General features: G+C 39.9%; 1 protein-coding gene across 1 annotated transcript in view; it reads right to left on the bottom strand.

Moving 5' to 3' along the window:
• LOC116900937 (heparan-sulfate 6-O-sulfotransferase 2-like) overlaps nt 1-6,347 on the bottom strand; it is a 79,964-nt gene extending 73,617 nt beyond the window's left edge. Inside the window, exons 1-3 of the mRNA XM_032902583.1 lie at nt 6,264-6,347; nt 5,780-5,784; nt 4,373-4,405 (exon numbers count right to left, since the gene is read on the bottom strand). Coding sequence (XP_032758474.1) covers nt 4,373-4,405; nt 5,780-5,784; nt 6,264-6,347 — 122 coding nt within the window. The remainder of the gene's footprint in view (nt 1-4,372; nt 4,406-5,779; nt 5,785-6,263) is intronic.
• Nucleotides 6,348-22,183: the final 15,836 nt, after the last annotated feature.

Below are 22,183 nucleotides of genomic sequence, written 5' to 3'. Positions count from 1 at the left end.
ATCATTCATCTGGCCTGAAACCCTGATGAGCCCACTTGGAATGTAAAGCCCAAAGCAGCTCAATATTTACTAAATTTAAAGGAAACAATCAATTGTAATTCGAATTTATGCACATCCTTTCCCCACATTGGATCTATCTTATTTCCCTTAAGTTCCTCTCGTCATTAAGACTGTCAACAAAGTTTTAGTCTCAATGGATCTGCAATAACTGGAGGAAAATGGCTAAGGAGTCTACAGGCAGAGACTTTACAGTCTCCACAGCCTCATTTCCCCACAGAGATCCTGGCATATTTAGTAAATGTTTACAGAATGAATGAAAGAATTTCTTCATAGCCCTTGAAAGAATTGTTTTCAGCTTGTCATAATACTTCATGCCTACAATCCCAGAACTCAAGAGCCTAAGCCACAGAGATTGCTGCAAATTCTAGATTGGCTTGAGGCTACCTAAGTGAGTGTTTTAGGCCGGCGTGGACTACAATTTAAGACCTTGCCTCATAACAATAATAGTCACGATATCTCAGACACCCCCGACCCAGCATAGGAGTATGCCTGTGCACAGAAGTACTCTCCAAATTCCCATATAGTCACTCTTTCTTTTGACAAATCACTGAAATAATAACCATTTGTTTCCCAAGAAAGATGATTTTAATTAACATTCCCTCCAAACACGCCAATCATCCAGCACCTTAAAAATGAACTCAATTTATATCAAGAAAGCTGTTCCTTTTCCCCTAGAAAGTTCACAGCTTTCAAAGATCCAATTGGTACTGACATCTCCAGTTCAAAAAAACCCAGAGACTCAGTTCTCCCATCATGAAACCTGAAAGCCCAGTTTGTGTCACTTTGCTAACTTCTTCTACTTCTGCTTAGGTTAATATCGCACCTTTGCTCCTTGTTTTCAATTCCTAATACTTCTGAAGCTTCCATCTGTTGTCCTAAAGGGATGACAAAAGCCAGACTACACTTTCAACCTCCTAGGATATCCTGCCCTGGAGATTCTCAGCAGGCATTTGGAAATTGGAGTTAGCTCAGAGCTCCAGGGTGAATTAAGGATTGGTGAGGTCAGTTTGGGAATCATTAGTGTAGGGGTTAAAGGTGAAACTATGTGAAGCAAGGAAATTATCCAGGGAGCCAAGAGAGCAAGAGAGAAGATGCAGATCAATGGCAAGAACTCGGGAGCTGCTCCATTTAAAGGGGAACATGTGGATGCTTACGCACATGCACTAGTGTATAGTGTGTGTGTGTGTGTGTGTGTGTGTGTGTGTGTGTGTGTGTGTGTGTGTACTAGAGATCTTAACAAAGACAACCTAGTGAATGTTGTGAAAACGCTAAGATAAATAGTGAGCACTTAAGCAAAAGACGATATGGTCAAGTGCCAGAGTCTTCAGATGTCCAGAAGACTGACGCCAAGAAGCAGCCATTAGATCATGACAAATGGTGATCGCAAGTGACTTTTGAAAAAAGTCACCTTCCCAATGTGCTTCTTGTGGATTGTGTGTGACCAGACATACCTGAACGTATGCAAGACACACCAGTGAGGATCTTAAAGTACCAGAAGACTAAACATTAGTAAAGAATGAGATTGGTGCTGACTATCCCAGACAATGGAGTTAACCACTGTCCTACATTCTGTCCCACGTGCTGGAACCAATGCATGGTATTCCTTAGCATGGCTTCACTTTCACTTCTGTGAGAATTCTAAAAAGTTGCTACACTTTTGCATCTGAGAAAACCACAGCCAACAAAGGTTGAACAAATTACCCAAGGTTACACAGACTGGTAATGCTAGGATGGGACCAGAGTTCTGTCTGAAGCTCAAAGTCCCTGTTGTCAGCCACAGAGGTTATCATGTCCACACTCATGTTACATAGTCATGCTTGAGGAGAAGGGAGCCAATGCTGATACTAAAGTGTCTCTTAGTATCTATCGAGTTCTTGGCATTGAACATCTCCTTTCACACATGTGCCATCAACTTTCAGGCTTCGTTTAGTAAAACCATGTTAGGATATTCTATTTTGGTTTCTTATTTTAAAAAGTACCCTAAAATCTACATGGCTAGAAAACAACTTGCTATCATTCAAATGTACTTGCTAAAATAATTCCCAATGGTTTGAATTGTTTTTAAAGTGTGGCAGCATTGATTAGGTGGTTTTTTAAAGATCCAAATTAGTAATAATCAAAAGCTTTCAGTTAACTGAAGGGAATTGGGTAGCAGCTCTTAAAAGGCCTCTTCTAGCCTTGACTTTTGACAATTCTTACATGCAGACTTAGAGCCAATAATGTCAAAGATAAGGAGTTTCAGTAGAATGGAAGTGCAGCAGCAGAACTGGTTGGCATGTCGGCCTCCTATTATTCCTTAAAATAGAAAGCCAACCAACTAATTTGCCTATGACCCAACAATGATCTTAGAAGATCCAATCGGCTATCAGGAAGAAATGAGAGACAGAGTGCAAGGGAATAACTGACAAAAACTTGAGCAATTAATGTTTTGCTGTCTATAGAAAACCAAATGAGGTTCTGGTCTAAAGCAATTAGGATCGTTGCTAATTGGGCATGTGTATAGCAATAATACTAGGCATTTGGGGTGGCTTGCTCTGATTGTTCCCTTCTTCCTCTGGATTACAAAAATCCATTCAGACAGCTAAATAATAGCAAGCACTTAGGCAAATTGTTAATTACGAGGCAGAGATAATCATAATCTTGTACATTTATGAAACTGCATATACAATGAGGATTACCAAATGAATCATTGCTTTATTTTACCAGTGGTTAAAAAAAATGCAAGCCCTGCAAGTGGCTTTCATAAGCATTCATTCTGTCCACCAGAAATGGCCCCATCAATATTTACCAAAGCTGTTCCTTTCCCGCCTCACCACCTGCACCCCCTTTTCTTCCTCACTAAGACTGTATAAGGTTGCCCTGACAACTCCAGCTTCCAACTGAGCAACACCATAGTAAAAATAACAGTGTGTCAGAACGGTGTTAAAGCAGAAAGGAAATAAATCTATCAACACTTCTGTGAAAGTAACTATAGGGAAAATAATCTCTTTTATTGACCATTCTGATAATAATCATCCACCCAATTTTATTCACCCCAGAGTAAATCAAAGCTTATAGTGGGAATGGTACACGCTCAAAGTCACTGCTCTGGACAGTAACAACATGTAATATTCTTGCCACAAAGACATGTATCCAGGCTATGATTTTTAAAAATACTCCCATAGTAATGTGTGACTAAGTGTTGGTGTCTGTCAATACCATGTATTTTAATGAATTACAAATGGACTATAACATTAAGCAGTGACTTTTTCTCAGTTGTCAAATAGTCTGAAAGATATTAGGATGAATATGGAATCTCGGCTCCTGGAAACGAAATTGGGCATCTTACGGTGACTCCATTTAATCTATTTTTATAAGAGCCTGACCTCATGGAGGAATGGCAAACTCATTACCTTTCTATTCTCTGATTTATTTGGTGAGGAGAGGCATAGACGCATAGGAAGAGAAAAAGAAGCATTGGTAAATATTTCTGGACCAAAAAAAAAAAAACCCACATAATAAGTCAAATAAAAAACTGGTGAACAACACAACTTTAGAAGAAAATGTGTCATAGAAATAGAGCATGCTATTAAAAAAAAAAGTCTCATTAGCCTCGTCAGCACTGGTGACAATGTGATACAACCCATGGCAACAGTGGGTGCTTTCTCGGAGCATTTTCAATGTTCACTTTTCCACATAGAATACAACTTTCTTTCTTTCTTCCTTTCTTCCTTTATTCCTTCCTTCCTTCCTTCCTTCCTTCCTTCCTTTCTTTCTTTCTTTCTTTCTTTCTTTCTTTCTTTCTTTCTTTCTTTCTTTCTAAGAATGCAACTTTCTTATGTTTGGCTAAATTTGTGCTCCAGCATCATGCATGTGACAAAGGCCTACTGCCAATGGGGTCACTCTACCTTGCACGTCCACGTATTTGCACACTTAAAAAAAAAGACATGGTCACATACCTAATTTCCTGTTAAGGAAATGCTGGTGCAATTGTTCTGAATACCACCATCACCCTAGGAGCAGGCAGCACTCCTGCAGCACTGAGAGACTTTGTTGGTGGTTCAGATCCTCTTCCCTATACAATCTACTCTGTCATCCGATTTCAGCTAACTCTCTGGAGTTCAAAGCTAAACCTTCATCTCACTTCCAGATTAGTTCTGCCCTTAGACCTGAGACTACATGCTACTTTCAACTCAAACAAGTTGAGTATCTATGAGAAAAAATTACTAGTTTGTATGGAAATTAAACTGGCTGGTTATTACAGAGGCTACTTTTCTTTGTTTTCTTTTTGCTTCCTTGGGATTTGTTAAACTAGAAATACATTGTTGCTTACCTTGCTGCATCTAGAATCTGAAAAATCCTCCACCTGTTAAAGGAACAGTAAAACCAGTAGCAAGAGCTTGCCAACAGAAAGGTTATCAAGTTATCGTATTTTTACAGTTTCCCAAACTGAAAGGAAATAATTCATCTGTGGCTTTCCCATTTTGTTCCCTATTAGTTCACCTGCACTAAGTGGGAACATTCCAAATCACAGGGTTAAAAGGAGAAGGGCAGCATGGAGAACCAACCTCTGGATTGCTGTGGGTAGGGAATGATGTGTCTACCACTCAGATTAACTCCATTCTGTTTCTCAAGGGGCAGTAGCAAACTAAGCAAAGACAAAAGCCAAGAAACCCAAACCCAGACCAAACCTAACCCCGGAGCATGGATGAAATGGAAATTCTTCAATGAAAGAACTTAGGAGAGATTTTTCACATCATTTGGAATGTATGAACACATATAAAAGAAATGAAAAGAACTTTTAGCCTTTGCTCGCACTCTTCAATAAGATGAAAATTCAAAGCATTCGTGTGTATGCACATGCACTCGCGCGTGCACACACAGTGATAAATAACCCCTTACTGTAGTGTCTACCACCCAAACACAAGCTATCCATCAAAGTAAACAGTATATCTCTCCATTTATAAAACTTGCTTAGATCTTCCTCATAATACAGTAACTCTTCAGTGTGAATTTCTTTTAGTTTTTCTTTCCTTTTATCTGAATGTTTAGGTGTGTATGTGTGTGCGTGCATGTGTGTGTGTGCTCAGGTGTGTGTGTGTGTGTGTGTGTGTGTGTGTGTGTGTGTGTGTGTGTGTGTATACATGTGCCATGACATGTGTAAAACAGTCAGAGGACAATTTGCAAAGCTGGTCCTCTCCTCCTTACCACATAGGTTTACAGGATTGAGCTCAGCCCCTTAGGCTTGATCTCAAGCTCCTTGACAACTGGGCCATCTTAGTTAACTTCTCATCTGAGTAGCTTCTGTCTCTGAAGTTGTGCCAGGTCAGTTGGCGACTGAGTTATATTTCTGACTTTAACTACACCACAACAAGGGGCACCACAAATTTGTACACTTCCTCGTGCATACAAAAATTTATAAGGACCTGTATGTTGTTTTGGGAGAAGTGCCTCATTACATCAACAGTATGTTCAGGCTTCTAGGGTGACCTAAGACTATCTTAATAGCATAGCCAGTAGCTCACATCATCACTTGGGGAACAGTATTTTTTTCTAAAATTCTTGAGTCCTTGGTGCGGTTATACCTCACTTTCCTGCTTCTCAGTTGTTAACACTCCTGGGGAAACAAGTGTTCTGAGAAACCAACATGATATGCCTGGTAAGTTCCGACACTAAATCTTTAAACAAAACACCTCCATGAATTGACTTGATATTCAAAGTCCGATGTATTCTCTTTTACTCCAGCTACAACAGAGAAGAAATTTAGAGCATACTAATCTGGCCCATGACATAACATCCTCACACAACGAAGACAGCCTTGCACCACACTTGGCCTGGCAAACAAATGAAAATACAATTTTGGATGAAAAAAACAAACAAACAAATGAAAAGCCCTTACAAAAACAGCAATAACGGAACACTTTTAAAATGAAAGTATATCATGTGTTGATTTTTGATTTTTGTTAGGTCCAGGAATTTCCAAAGTAAAATATACAGTAGTGTCTAAACCCATAATTTTTATTATTCTCTCCTAATGGAAATCCTCAAATGATGTAAATATTTCCATTATTGATCTGTATTGGGGCTGGGTTAAATTTAACTTCAATCAGGGAGCTGTTATCTCTTGAGAGTATCACATTTTACTTCTAGGCAAGCTTCCCTCCTGCTTGTTACCATTTCCCAGTGATTGCACTGAGACGATTTTAAAGAGCTCATTGCCTTACCTGAGTGTCCAGATGGCCAGGGGTGCAGTATTCAGTGATGAGCCACGGAGATGTTACAGGTACAGGGACATCAATCAAAAGCATGGACGGCCATTGCAGGTGAGTAATGCCATGGGGGAAAGGTAAATATAAATGAGAGAGAGAGAGAGAGAGAGAGAGAGAGAGAGAGAGAGAGAGAGAGAGAGAGGCTGATTAGAAGAAAATGAATCAATTTTAAAACTTATTTTACACACACTCTCCCTTCGGAATGGTTCTCAAATGAAATCCTTTAAAAAGATCCTTTAATCATGAAGAGTGATTCAAACTACATTTATTATCCAACATGTGCCAGGAATTTCTATAGGATATAACAGTGGATAGAACAAACAAACAAACAAAATCCTTCCTTTCTGCAAAGTCTGCAATTCTGTAGAATATTTTGTGGGCCCATCTGCTTGAAATAAGCATTCTCCAGAAATATACCATATGTGAAAGTATTTCCCCTGGTTTTATTTATTCTTTTCTTTATGTATGGAGAGCATACCCAATGGCATCACAGTTGACATTTGTAGTAAAAGAAATGGCTTTCTGATTAGAAGGAACACTATAAATGTATGGTCTATTTTCCTTAAAAGTCCTCTCCAAAGGCCATTACTTAGGGTTCTTTCCTGGTGTCCCATGAGCCTCCAGTGCTTTTAGAAAGGTTGGGAAAACAAGGCCTGTCAATAACAGGTCAGTTCTCAGTGGGAGAGGAGGTGTTTAGTCTGGCTGGAAGTAGATGTCCCAGGGTGGAGAGGTACAAAGGGGGCACTTCCCCTTCTTTGAGGAATGGAGGAGGAGATAACTGGAAGAGGGATTTGTAAGGGTGGGACTGGGAGGGGAGAGAAGGGGCTACAATTTGGATGTAATGTGAATTAAAAAAAAATTATGAAAAGAAGTAAACAGGTCAGTTCCACATCTTAATAGAGCTTTTCTCATTGGCTGTTATTGTTTTCTCTAAGAGGTGGCCCAGGTGACATGCTGAGATTAAACTCATTAGCCCTCAGCAAGCCCCATTCTGGGAAAACAGCAGACCTGGAAAGACAAAGGAATCCTGCTTATCCAGTCTAGGACCTGGATAAATGCAGTGCTAAGATCTAGAAGATGGGATCAACCCACAAAAGTCAGCAGCTATCTAAAAATGTCTAAAAGTTAGTAGTGAAAGCAAAAGATAGAACTTCAGGCAATGCACACATCACTGGAATACCAGAAGGTGGGAGTGCTTGAGATTTTGAAATTCTAAAGAGGAATTCACCTTTCCTTTGCAACAGTCTCATACATATATACAATGCATTTTTATTAGATTCTTCCCCCTCCTGTTGCACCCCTTTGTCCAAGTTATGATAATTTTTACTCTATGGTCATTTGTTGTGATACACTCAGTTTAATTAGGGTACATTGCACAGCAATGAATGATGGAGGCTATTTCACTGGAGTCTGGGGAACATAGAAGGGCCTATACCACTGAGGAAAATGACTTCAGATGAGCACTTCATGTGAACCGGGAGCCTCAGACTATGGCACCTACCTTTGGTATTTACATTACTAGGGTTGGTGCTTGGGGCTTCAGAAAAAAAGAGTAATTCACTTTGATATTAAGACCCAAATCAAGACCTTAAGAAAACCAAAATTGAATAAAATATAGATCTTGCCCAGGAATCAGGATTCCAAGTTTCTGGTTCCAATTTCCCCAATGACTCACTTAATCTTGGGCAATAATCTTTTCCACTGTCTTTCTGGAGATGAAATAGTTCAACAAGCTGGTCTTTAAAGCACCTCATTTCCAAGCCTAACATCTCTCTACATTCCATTTTGGAACTGTGTTAGTCTAGTCTTTTTCTCAATACAACCTGGTAGTTCAGAGAGGCCAGCATTCCTGCATTCACAAGCAAATGAGACATGGTCAAAACAACAGGGTCCAAATGGAAATATGGCTGACCATTATTTTCTCTGGGGAAACAGCTCTATTTATTTAATACAAAGTATACAAAGTGGTTGGTTCTTTATGGTGGAAAATTTACATCAAAAATTGGGAAACCATCTAAAGTCAACAACTGACTGACCAACATTTTTCCATTCCAATTTTTCTTTCTCTTCATATACATGGTATATATGACAAGAGTGTGGGATGGGGTGACAACAGTGTGTTTGCAGAGACTTTTAAAGTCACACAATCTCAAATAAAGGATGCTCCAATTGGGTGAAGGATACTTCAATTTCTTCCTATGCCAACATTTGGTCTGATTGCAGATTTGTAGGAAGCAATTGCTTACCATGGCTCTGGAGCTTCCAAGAAAATGGTTACTAAGTAAGTGGTCCATTTGGTCTGTCTCTCGTGTCATTGTCTCTGTTTCTTTCCCTATCTCCTTCACTCCTTCCCTTCCTTCTCTCTCTCTTTTCCTCACTAATGTGCCTTTGACTGCATATTTTTCCAGTGTCATCTTGCTCTGATCTAGTAGATTACCAGTCAACTAACTCAGTACACTTCTTTTTCTATTTCATACTAAAAGCTTCCTTTAGCTTCTGAGGATCAAATGCTGTATATGTTAATGGTAAACAAACAGCAATTAACGATGACAAAACCTTTTCCACATTCATTATGTTAATTAGCTCTCTATAACTAGAAAAGGATCTAACATCTACAAAACCCTAGGTTAAAGATTGTTCAAACTACTGCAGACAGATGTGGGAGTCAGAAAGAAGGGCTTGGATGCTTGTCCTGTCACAACTCACTTTTTTCCTTAATCTTTAAACTGTTAGTTTTAGCAGAGGTTTGGGGTCATGAAAGAAGTCCAGGAATCATTCAGATTAGCAGTGTACTATCATTTACTACTTGCTCTGACTCTTTTACCTACCAAATGGGACAAGTATAATGTCTGTACTAATAACAATACACAACATGTATAAAATATTGTATTATGAGTGAGCCCCAGTTAGAAGAGAAATCAATCCAGTCAGAGCAGAAACCTGGTGCCATTCGTAAGCATGCCAATTAGTTTGCATATAGAGTCATTCTCAAGTTTCTTGCATGATTAGTTGAAATTATACATAGACATTGTGTAGCAGAAGACAAGAATCAGAGTCAACATGCAATAATCTTCATGTAGGATTATTTTTATCTAGGAGGAAAACCAGATAAGAGAATAGGAGAATAGGTTCAGCAGTTAACAGCACTGACTGCTCTTCCAGAGGACTTGGGTTCAATTCCCAGCACCCACAGGGCAACCCATAACTGTCTTTAACTCTGGTTCCAGGGGCTTTGACACTCTCACACCAATGTATATAAAATACAATTAAATTAATTATCTTAAAAATGAAACCAGTCCAAAATGATAGTGACTGTGGCAGACACAGAAATAGCTCTCCAGCCACTGTCACTGAGCCATCTTTCACTGGGAATAAAATCAGGTAATCAAAAGAAGTGCCCCGAAATACCTATATATCAATAGCCAACCACACTTACTAATAGTGTAGAGGGATGTGCCCTATACTGCTGAGCCATTCTGCGTTCTTTCTCAGTCTATACCAAGTCCCCAAGTTACCCTCACGGGTAGCCTGAGAAGACTGACATCCAGATCTTCCCTAAGTACACTTTGATTATCTGTTTTTAATTCACAAGTTCCAGCCTTTGTCACAAGTGCCAAGTCCTCTGAGTCTGTTTTGATTGTTCCTTTCACAGTACCTCCCTTTTCTCTAAGACAGTCAAGTTGGTTTCCAAACTTACCCTCATGTCACTCCATTTTCCAACCAACATGGATTTCAATCTGTTTTTTTTTTTCAAAATAGTGTAGGAATACAGAGCTTTTTAAAACCATAGTAATTACTGTTCACTGATTTTTTTTAACTTCAACCCCCTGACAATTAAGAAGTTTTTTTAAATAACCCCTTAATAACATGAAATGCAACACAGATCAATTAGAGCAATGTGTTTAGTTCATAGCTACTAGTTACTTCTTCCCTAGAATCGATGTAGGTAGAGGAAACAAATACTCTGTAGTACAGGGGAACAGGAAGCAGCATGGACTACAATGCACTAATTAAGGTCCTTATTTCATAGCTGTCAGTATCTGGCTCAAAACTTTGGCAAAGCCATTCCTAATTGGGTAATATGGTTGACTAGGCGCCTAAACCAAGGTCTCTATTTACTGTAATATTCTAAGGCTCTGTGATAAACTTGGCTCAGGCAGGCACTTTCCATGAAATATATAAAGCCCAAGTCTCATAAAAAGACACCTATACAAAAATCACTCCTTAATTTCTCTAAGAGACCCCCATGCCAAGGGCTGGGAATGCAAGTTGTTCCTCTGTAGCCTCCTCTTCTCATCCGATCCCCAGACATCTTTGTCCAGCTCCCCAGGCATCTCTGAATGGCCATGCCTGAGAATTTCTCCAGTAGTCAGCACACAAGCTAGGAGCTGCCTAACTAGGACATATTAAGCCAATTTAAGGGACTCTACTAATGACTTGGCATGTTAAATCTCTGAGGTTACATTTGTTGTGAGCCATAAACATAAACAGGTGACTAATATGGACACATCAGCTCTTTGGGGGTGGCAAATCCTTTTATTACCACCTTTAATGATAACCGAGTCAGCACCTATCTCAAGATGCCTATCATCATATCTGAGTCAGGACACAAGTGGCTGCCATAAACAAGTGATAGAGAAAATTAGTTCAGCACTAACCACTCATCTTTGACATTTTAGATTCGAGTCCCCTATCCACTTGTTCTCCCATAACTTTGACTGCTCTAAGTCTAGTTTAAGCCTCGATGGATCTGTTCCTGAAATGAGGGTATGTACACACACTCTGAGGACTAGATGACATCTTTTAGGGACTATTGAAGTCATTCAACATTTCTGAATGCTGAAATCATGCTGGGGACAGGGACTCACCACAGAGCACAGCAGTAGCAGAGCCAAGGCTTTTTTAATACTATGTCACTCGTACCATATCTACTAGACATGGTATACCTCCTTAGAGCAATGGTTCTCAACCTGTAGGTTGAGATTCCCCCTTTCCAAGTGTTGTATATCAGATATTTACATTAGGACTCATAACAGTAGCAAAATTACAGTTACGAAGTAATAGCAAAAATAGTATAAGGTTAGGGGTCAGCACAACATGAGGAACTGTCTTAAAAGATCAAAGCATTAGGAAGGTTGAGAACCACTGGCTTAGAGCATCGTCTCTCAGACAGAATCAAATCCACACCACACTTCAGAACAAGAGCTAGGACTGCAAAAGAATAAAAAGAACTACAGAAGAGGGAGATTTAATTCTTCATTTCAACCAGTTGTTAATGTATAGACACATTTTATGCTTTTTTGATAACTTCTCATTCACAGTCTGATTTCTGCTATGAGTTGACTACTTCACTCATTCAACTATCCATTATTTTTTCATTTGGGAAACACGATATCAAATACATGAGTTCTTTATTGCGAAAACACCAATCACATTTCAGAAACAATATGGATCTGATGAGAAAGACTGCAAAGCCTTCTCACATAAGGATTTTCTTCTCTGCTGACAGTCAGTCCTCAGTGGCAGAAGCCTGTTCTCAGCTCTTTGTTGTCTGCATTCCTTGCAGACCACCCTCCTTTCACCTCCCCCCACTCCCACTCCCACACACCAGAATTTAGTAAAATTCTCCCACTTCGGCATCATAAGAGTGCCCTCTAGTGATGATCCAATTAAGGACCTGGGGACCAAGGAATTCTCAGGTTTTGGTGGGAAATGGTGTCGGTCTTAATTTGCCCTTGGCCCTCTGAAGGCATTTCTATGCCACCCATTTATCAATTTAGTCTTTCCCAATGTAAGAAAATGGGTGTTTTGTAATGGAGTAAGCAAAGCAAAACAAAATGGAGGGCCACAAACCTTAGAAAATCTGATGTCCTGCTTCCTGAGAAATGTTAGCATTCGTGATGCAGGATGCCTGTGAGGTATAAATACGTGTGCAGGCACAAGCTGACTCTTCAGTTGAAATGTAGCAACTATTTTCATACATGCCTTAGAATTCTCTGTATGCAAGAATCGGTAGTTGTATGATGGGACCTTGAAATATGTTTCCTCAATTTGGTCACATGTATACTTTTTCAACAGAAAAGAAAGAATAAAGAGTCCCTTGGAAATTTCCTGAGTGTAACAGACTTGTTGTCTATTTTAAGAAAGACACAAAAAAGTCGTTTACAATATGTAATACTATATAAGATTATTATAGTAAGCATTTGGAATCTTTCCCTCTAATTTTACTTCCAGGCTTAAAAGTTTAGGGTCTGGGAGATCCACAATGCATGTTATTTAAGCACTGGTTCAATGGAACAGAAAGGTTTCCACTGTATCTTTTACAGTAACCATGCAAAGCTTTACTTCATTGTATCCCTAACATCTTATGTTGACACAGACAAAAAGTTTGGAAAACTGCCAACAAGAAGTATAACTGCTTCATTCATTCAGCATGTTTAACCACAGGGATTGTACAAGGTTACTAACAAGCAATCATTTGGCCAGAGCTAAAGTAAGGATTGAGATCATGCACAAGAGTTGTTTAGTGAAGTCACTAACAGGATCAGACCCATGGGTGCAAAATGGATCTATGCCAGTTTTTTTCAGTTGGAGAGAGGGGCTTAGGTCTCTGATGAAGTCAAATTATGGTGAGAACAATGGGTCTGATGGGAAACATCATACAAGCTGGCCCCAAATGAAAAGTGAATGGTGAGTCAAAGTTGAGAGCCCTGCAACTGTGTTCCTGAACTACAGTGCCTCTTCGTTGGTTACTTCAAACTGTCGGTCTCACTTCCTAGCAAAAGACACAAACTACATGAGTCATATAATATCTGTTCAATTTAATACACCCAACGTTATTCATGTAAGGGGTCTGCAACTGCATCATCTTGCTCAGATGTTTCTCAAGATGTAATGTATAGGATCGAGTAAATGAAACATGCCAGTCTTCATGGTTTAAAAGAAGCTGTGATAAGGACTTTGATGGGTCACTGCTCTTCTCGCCTCCACTTGTCCAGTCCGTGTCTTCTGTAGAAGCTGGGAGCTGAGAGATCATGTCTTTGTCCACATTTAGGAAAGAGAGAGAACAACTGTAGAAACCAAATGAGGCTATAAAATCTCAAAATGTGGCCTCAGAGATGTACTTCCTCCAATGTGAAACCCGCCCCCAAACAAAGCAAAACAAAACATTTCTGGGTTGTTCTCAAAATAACCACCAAAAGAAAAGGCTAGCAAACAACATCAAGTAGAAAAAGAACATTTAAAGGTTTTATAACCTCCTCAACAGCACCACCAACCACAGACCAAGTATACTACATGAACCTATGGGTAGACATTTCTCATGCAAACCACCACACCTGTCAAGCAGTAAGCCTTTTTTCTGCCTGCTGTCATATCTCCCATCCCTTTACAGACTTTCCTCTGGGATCATATGCCCAAATGAACTAATTTCTTCCTGTAAGTTGCTTTTGGTGATGGTATTTTATCATGCTATCCAATAAACAAACCAACAAATATTAGATCATGTACAGTGTTCCTAATTAAATTTTCCATGTGCTATCTATGAAAGCATTTTTTGAATGAACAAGTAACAGTTTTGTGGACTATGAGGCAAAACCAGGACCAAAAATAGTTAGTGCTCTTGTCCTTCAAAATATCAAACCCAGGGCACATTTGCAGAATTGACTAGAAAAATATGTTTTCTAAAATTATTGGGACCCATCCCTTAATGAGCAAATAATAACACTCATACCATTAACTAACATATGATGAGTGCTTCCTCTATGCCAGACACTGTATGCTTTACAGGAATTATTTAATCCATAAAATAATCTAAAATTATTGTGCAGATAAGAAAATCTCAGGGGGGAAATGTAGTTGCTTGGCCAGTCTGACAAGCTGAATTTGAACCCCAGGACCTACCTGAGTGAGAATAATAACCTTGAACTTTCTTCTGACCTTGTCGTGTGCATGCCCACATGTAGAAATGTGTACACAAACCAAAAAGCAAACAATAAATAAACTCAATTAGAAATAAAAGAATTCAAAGTGAAAAGGAAAATTGAGCTGAGTAGCACAGTAAGTGGTAGAGTCTGCATTCAAATCCATAATCACAGGATGCCTGTCCCCAAGCTCCTTAGCCACTAAGTTGTTCTAACTGAAATTGATTTTACCTGCATTGCAATGTTGTTAGCTAGACACCATTCTCATTTCACAGGGAAGATAGACGAGTCTCAGAATGCAACTTACTCAAGGTCATACTGCTAATAAGTAAAGCTTCAGGAACAGACACGTTCACTCCTCCAGTCCCGAATACTATGCCGTGCACATTAGACTCTGTGCTTGCCTCAATGTGGCCCTGATATTGAAAGGGTCACTGTATATAATCAAGCTAGGCATAACACACTTCCACTGAGATCTGGGAACAGCACACTCCAAAGTGCTTCCATGTATGCCTCTCTTCAAGCTTCCCAAGGGACGATTTTTCATTTTGAATTCCAAGATAGCGTGCAAACCACTTGAACACAAGGGGCCTGGATGAGAACTCGGTGTAAATCTTCCCAGGACCTGTGCTGCGCTTTAGACATAAATCAAGTGGCGGTGGGTGGGCCCGGGACCTTCAGGGAAAATGAATTGGCAGGCAGAACAGGTCTCTCTGGAATAGTGAGGGGGAAGAACTGCCTTTTTTCCTATTGTTTCTATATTTTTATCAATACAAAATATGATTATAGCAACAGACAAAATCCAGAAACGTAGGTCAAGGATGCAGAGAGAGGAGGATGGAAGGAGACCGTGTGCTTTATCCTAAAAAGGTCTTTGCCTTTATTATGGGTAAGAGGGTGAGTTGATGCCTTGGGAAATAATAGGCGCTGGCATGAAATGGCATGGACACTTGGTCACCGCTTGGTTTAAAACTTATTGAAACAGAAAGGTATTCTTAAGAGACCATCAAATCCAAACTTAATTTATAGCTTCAGAGCAAAAAAAGGATCTATAAAGGGTCAGAAAGTTAAGCATGGACCCCAAACCCTCTCCTAGCCCTTACACTTTCCATTTAGGAGTTTTAAAAAAACACTATTTTCTTGTAAAAAGACAAAACAGGAAAAAAAAACCTTCTAGTAACCCCTGCAAGAGGGAAGGATAGGGGCAAAGGGGACACAGGAAGCTGGTGTCAGAGGGGCAGAATGAAGGCTAAGCTTTCTTTACCAACAGGAACTGTAAAATGCTCTTTCCCATCCTCTTGCCTTGCCAAAAACTGGACCTTGAAGAAATGAAGCACCTTGCCCATTGCCCTTCAGTGGACACACAGAGAAGGGAGCTTCCCGGATGCTCTCATCCCAAAGGCTAAAGGGCTTTTCATACAAACAGTATGAAGCCACCTCATTTCTCTTCACCTACATTCCTCCTACAAAGGAGGTTCACCTTGCTAAATTTTTGTAGGTTCGCTTTTGCAATTATTGTAATGGACCTGACTCTACTGCAAGCCTAGAGGCAGAAGCCTTGGGCGGTACCTTGGCTCCAACCTTTTGAGAACACTTTTGGTGGCCCTTGTTCTCTTGAACTCAAGGAAAAGAGATGCCATAAGAAGGATCTGTCAGGTAAAATGCTTTGTAGTCTCCCCCCCACCCCCACCATGGGTTCTAGTGTGCCACCTCAGTCTGCTACGGCCACCTCCCTGGAGCATAGGAGATGTTGACCTTGGTATCCAATCTGTCAGCTAACTAGGATGATGCTGTGGGAGTGTCTTCATACTGAAAAGCAGGGGATATAGATGACATCTACATCCAGAGATACTCCCTGAATGTCTCCACACATGTTGACACAAGGAATCCCATCTTTATTCGTGATAGCCCTGCAGTAGCATATCAGAGTCTGATAGATAGGAAAATTCTGAGCACATACCCAAAGAATGTAAAGAAAATCGGGTATTTCTTATTTGAATTTGGACCTGACAACTTGCTAATTACAGATGTGGTTCATCATTGGGCCTGCTCATTCGTCCTCATCACATTGGGGAGCTCTGTGTTAAAGTAGAAACCACCAGGCAGCCGGTTTTGTCTGTTTCCCACTGACATATATTACAATCAATCTCCAACTATCCAACTTCTGGCATTTGCCCTTCACACTCTGGTTTTAAGCTACTCTGACCCACCTTATCAGGTGGGTAATGATCTGGAAATACACACCACTTGCTCCGGTAAAGGAGGCCCAGTTTAAAGCAACCTTTCTCTAGGAAATCCTTTGTATGTATACTTGAGATGGTCATCACTCCAAGTTATGGGCATATCACCCTTTGATTCAAAATGTATCCCTACTCCTCTGACATACGTAAGTTTAACAGATTCATTTCAGATTCAACCCATCTATTTTGAAGTATACGATTTAATGGTTTCCACTATACTCACAGAGATGTACAACCATCATTGAAAACATTTTATCATTTCCAAAATAAATCCTTGATGTTTTATATTTAGTTGTCCTATACATTCGTTCTCCTAGACCCTGACTGCCAAAAATGTAGTTCTAGGCTCTATGGATTTGCCCCTTGAGATATTTCATATAGTAGCAGTCGTCCTTTATGACTGGCCTTTTCCAATTAGCATATTATTTTCAAGATTCATCTGTGTTATATACCATCCATATCTGTCCCTCCTTCCCTCCTTTTCATAACCAGTATATTTCATATCCAAAAAATTTAAGGAATAAAATGCATCTACAATTCTATCCTCACTCCCTAATCAAGTCCGCATATCTATCCTGAGTACATAATGTGGTACAATTATAACTAGCACTATGATTACAGACATGACGGAGAAATACAATGGACATTTTCCTTTCCCTTTCTTCCTTCCTTTTTTCTTCTCTTTCTTTTCTTCTTTCTTTCTTTCTATTTTCTCCTCCTTCGTATTCTCTCTCCTTCTCCCTCCCCTTTGAAAGCTCTATTGAATGTCTCTGATAGAGTAGGAAACTTCAGGCACATGGAATGCATGACTGAGTTCGCCATGTCTTCCATGACTCCACAGTGAAGCTAGGAGTATGGAAAACCATGCAGTTCCACCAGACACAGCTCCTGAGGATTCCTGTAAACTATGCTATGTTCATTTGTCATTTGCAGTTCAGAACTGGGTTCCTGATTCCACAGACTTTCATGAAAGAAATCGATCAAAGAGGAGACAGTAGTCAAGAGTTCAGGTGGGCTTTGTGCATGGTTTGTATTTTTCAATTAAGGTGAACCCACACAATTTAAGATGAATGATTGAAAGTGTAGAATGCAGTGGATTTTAGAATATTCACATATTGTGAAGCCATCACTTTGATCTAGTTCCAAAAGATCACCTCAAGAGAAATTTTGTACCCATTAAGCAGTTATTTCATCTCCTACACCCCTCAGTGCATGGCAACCAGAAGTATGTTTTTGTCTATATGGATTTTCCTGCTGAGGTGATTCAGATAAGCAAAATCATATAATGCAGCCTTTAAAAATCAGTATTCATCATAATGCTTTTGAAATTGGCTCATGCTGTAGCACATATCAAAATTCTGATCCTGTTTATGACTGAACAATATTCCATTGAATGGAGACACCACATTTCATTTATCCATTCACCTACTTCTGAGTATTTGGGCTGCTTCTGTTTTGCACAGTCACAATGCACACCACTATGAAGATTCATATACGAGTTGTTGTGTAGATGTGTTTTCATCTCTCTTAGATTGGTACCTAAGAGCCGAACAGCGAATCATATGGAAATAGCGTGTTTAACTTCTTGAGACACTGCCAAACTCTTCTACACAGCACATCGCCATCCTTACATTCTCATCAGTATTGTACAAAGATTTCATGTTCTCCCAGGTTTTAGCTCTATTTTTAACTCCCGGAGAAAAGTTCCATTAAATTGGAGACACCCAATTAGCCTAAATGATTGGCTGTAATGCTGGGCACTTGGGTCTGGACCTCTTAATTAATGCTCAGGCCAGCAGGAGAAACAGCAAACAAAGACAGATGGGAGTGGAAGCTCTCCCTTCCCCCGCAGCTCAGGGAGTGTGTCTCCTGCATGCACACAGACTAGAGGTTAGAGATAGAAGGTCCACTTGATAGTTGTTGACCTGGCCCCAGATTCATGCCGATGGCATTCATAGCATCCAGTTCAGCAAAAGACCTAGAGGGAATGTTCTCAACTGTAAAAACCAAAGCTACAGAATCCCAGGTGATTTTATGAAGTAAATGTCACAAAATCAATACTGACTATGGCAAGAAGGGAACGGATGATATAGCCTTCCTGTTTCATGAGAAATTACAAGTTTCAGTGGGCTCTGCAGGCTATTAGATCCCATGGTATTTGACACTGGCTCCTATCCTTTGGAGTAAAGGTCTGATGTAGATCTGGGAAATAAATAATAATGATGAATATCTAGCTCTCAAGATGATGGCATGTGAGTATATCACTGAAACATGCCCTTATGGCCTGTCTCTCTCCTTCAGTGATCAGACAGCTGGATGGCTACTGAATCCATGGCTCCTGCAGTCTATATCACTCTGTGGGCAGCTCAGCCACATTCTGAGATGCCATTAAATTGTTCAAGCCATTACATGCTATTTTCAGGCACTGAAACTGTCACGGATAAGATGACATACCTCTCACTATCCAGGAAGGGCTAAGGCACAATGCTAAAGTCCCTCCTCATTGTGTTAAGAGGGAAAGAAAGGAAACCTAGAAATAGAACCTTAATGATCCTGATCAGTTTCAAAATCCTTGACTCTTATGTTACCTGAGATTTTGATGAGTGGGTTGGAAATTATATTAGTAAAGTTTTTTTCCTTTTGTAAACTTTGTTTGCTGCATACGTGTTTTCCAGTCAGAGGTCAATCTTGGGAGTCATTCCTCAGTAGCCATTCATTTTGACTTTTTGAAACAAGAGGCTTTTCCCCCAGGACAAAGCGCTCACCAATTAGACTAGGCTGGTGGGTCAGAGAACCCCTGGAATGCATATGTCTTGTTCCTGACTCCACTGTTGGGATATATCAAGATATATGCCTGGATTCTATTCACATACTTTTAACTCAATCTATAACACATCAGATCGAATAAATGCATTTTATAGGAAAACCAATGAATTTCCTATGAAGCTAAGTGCCAGGCATTTGCAAAATGCAAAACACTAATTTTGCTAATAATTTTTGCTTTTTTAAATCTGCTAGTTTTTTCATATAACTAGTCTCTGTGTTATTTAATAGGTATACTATCTTCATTTTAAATGAATTAACAAGTGTTTTAAATTTTCAGTTTTAATTCATTAACAGTCAATAATTATACCCCACACAAGCAAAATATAATTTGGAGTATTTAATAATTTGGGAGGAGAATAAAGGGGTCCTAAGGCTGAAAAACAACGAGAACTGGTAATAAAACTATTTTTCATTTAGTTTCATACATAGTACCGGCTGCACTCAAATTTGTAATCCTCCTGCTTATAGCTCTTAAGTACTGCTGATTACAGGTATCCAGGATCATGCCCAGGGCTAGAACAGAATTTGAATGGTATTTGTATCCTGACCGTCTGACGTTCTGGGTGGTAAGTTAGAGGAACTGAAGGCAAGCACCAGTCTTCCTATTTGGAACTCTGAGAGACCAAGTTTGGAAATGATTAATGGGAATCCATACCTTCATTATAGAGACCATGATCTGAGGGAAAGGTTCTGGGTATGTAAGGACAGCTGGGATCACATCTGGATCTACAATGAGCTTCTTCGTAACTGGATGCCACAGTGGCTGAGACTGAAATAGGCTTGCTTATAGAGCTAGCTGTATAATACTTGTGGGTCTCACACCTTCGCTGATCTTCACTTTGCTGAGAGATGCACAGCTGAGAACTTCTCCGCGTACCCTCCTGTTGACTTGAGCTAAGGCTGAGGCCTGGCTGTCTCTGCTAGGTAGTGCCACCACTGCTGACTCATGTTTGCTATCCCAACTTACTTAACTGGACTGCTGGTGCATCCATGAAGTGTGCGTGAGTGGATTGAGCTGCTGCTGCTGACCTGGGAACTGAACTGCCGATTTCCAGACAACACAGAAGGGAGCTGCTCCAAAGAACCTTTCTAAACAGGTCCACTTCCCCGTATCACTTCTTTTCCACTATTTCTGTTGGGTGGCGGGCTAAAAGGGACATTAAACTGTTTAAGAATCATCATTTACAATAGCTTTGAAAAAATTAAAGCTACACTCTGTAGAGTTGTGCTACAAACTGTTGTGCCCCATGAAGTCTAACCCAAGCCATCTCTAAGAATGTTTGGTATGCATGTTCTGCTAAACTGGCCTAGATATGCAGGCAAAAGTCTCCGCTTGCTTCTTCATCCTATTTATTTATTTATTTATTTATTTATTTATTTATTTAATTCATTCAGGCTGGCTTTAATCTCCCTAAGATAAAATTCAACGTAGCACTGCCTTCTTTAAACATCTTGATAATCAACAGGCAACCCACCAGAGAAAAGCTGGGAATCAATTAATTTAATCAGGTCCTCGTATGGTTCTAGAAAAGTTCACATGGCTGACAACTGGAAAGTTGTTGGCAGCTTGCCATATGGTAACTCCACAGAGTGTGTCTCGTGCCCACTACCTTCTTACCCTACACAAACATCCCTCCCTCTGAAAAGACTGTGCTGGGAAGGAACAGGCTGAAAACACATTTGGCTAATCCCCATATCACTAGATCAGAAGCAGCAGGACATGGAGGGCTTGAAATAGTCCCCAGGAACTGCTCACTTGTGTCCCAGAATAGTACTGGTGGGATGGCCAAAGGAACCACACCAACCAGGATGCTAAGCTAGAACTGCACATTGGAATTATCTGGGAGGCAAATAAAAAAGCACATCGACAGAGCTATGTCCCATAGAAGAGTCTCATTGGTTAGATAGCACGGATTCCATACCATGTGTGCGCATGTGTGCTGTACACATATAGAGTTTTGAGAAAACATCGAGCACCAAACATTCTCACTTTGTAGTTAGGGAAACTAAGAAAGGGCAAAGATTTGCCTTCATACATATTAATTATTCAAGAAACACATTGTCAGGATCCTAGCCCAATGCTCTCTTCACAATGTCACACTGCGGTACCGCTAGAAGGAAAAAAACTAGTGTATGCATATACATTGTGAAAATGGGTGCGTGTGGGGGCCAAAGGGGTAAACAGAAACAACCAATCCATTTTTATTTGAGTCTTGCTTTTCATTTTAATGCCTCCTCTTTTCTTCCAACTTGGCCATCAAATTCCATCTCAATTCACAGATGAGGAACCCCAGGTCAAGAGTGGAGAAGAGAATTGCTCTTGGTCAGATTTATGATCCTGATCCCTGTGCTTTTCCTGCCTGTGTTCCTCCCACTACATTTTCACCCCTTAGTCACATCCTGAGAGAAATATACGGTTACTGATAGCATTTCATTAGTATTCCTCCTACTGAGAGGCGAGCATTGTTAGAAGCCAGCACACTTCCTGATTCTATAGCATCAGCCTTCCCTGGAAACTGTGCTTGCTGATTATTTCCAATAGAAGTTCAAATTTCAGGGTTTCCCTGGAAATATCTTCGAAGCCAATGTTGCTAATGCAGACAAATGATGCCAAAACTAAAAGGGTAGTGTTGTCATGAAATAAATTATTTGCATAGGTGGGACTTCTCTCTTAATTGGACTATTTTAAAGCTACAATTTGTTTTCTGGCCTTTATGTATAATTAAATATAGATGTTCTTGGAGCTTAATGTCAGTTTAAATTTCAGCCCGTGGAAAGTAATTTGTTTGCATGTTCAATGAACAAAACATTTCTTATCCGTTTCAAAGACCACGGCTCATGCATCATGAATCAAGGCTGCCTTTATCAACACTATAAAGGTCAGGCA

This window comes from Rattus rattus, chromosome 5 (genome assembly GCF_011064425.1).
Source record: "Rattus rattus isolate New Zealand chromosome 5, Rrattus_CSIRO_v1, whole genome shotgun sequence".
NCBI lineage: Eukaryota > Metazoa > Chordata > Mammalia > Rodentia > Muridae > Rattus > Rattus rattus.
Note: the sequence above shows the minus strand (reverse complement) of the source record. Positions and strands in the feature narration are given on the sequence as shown.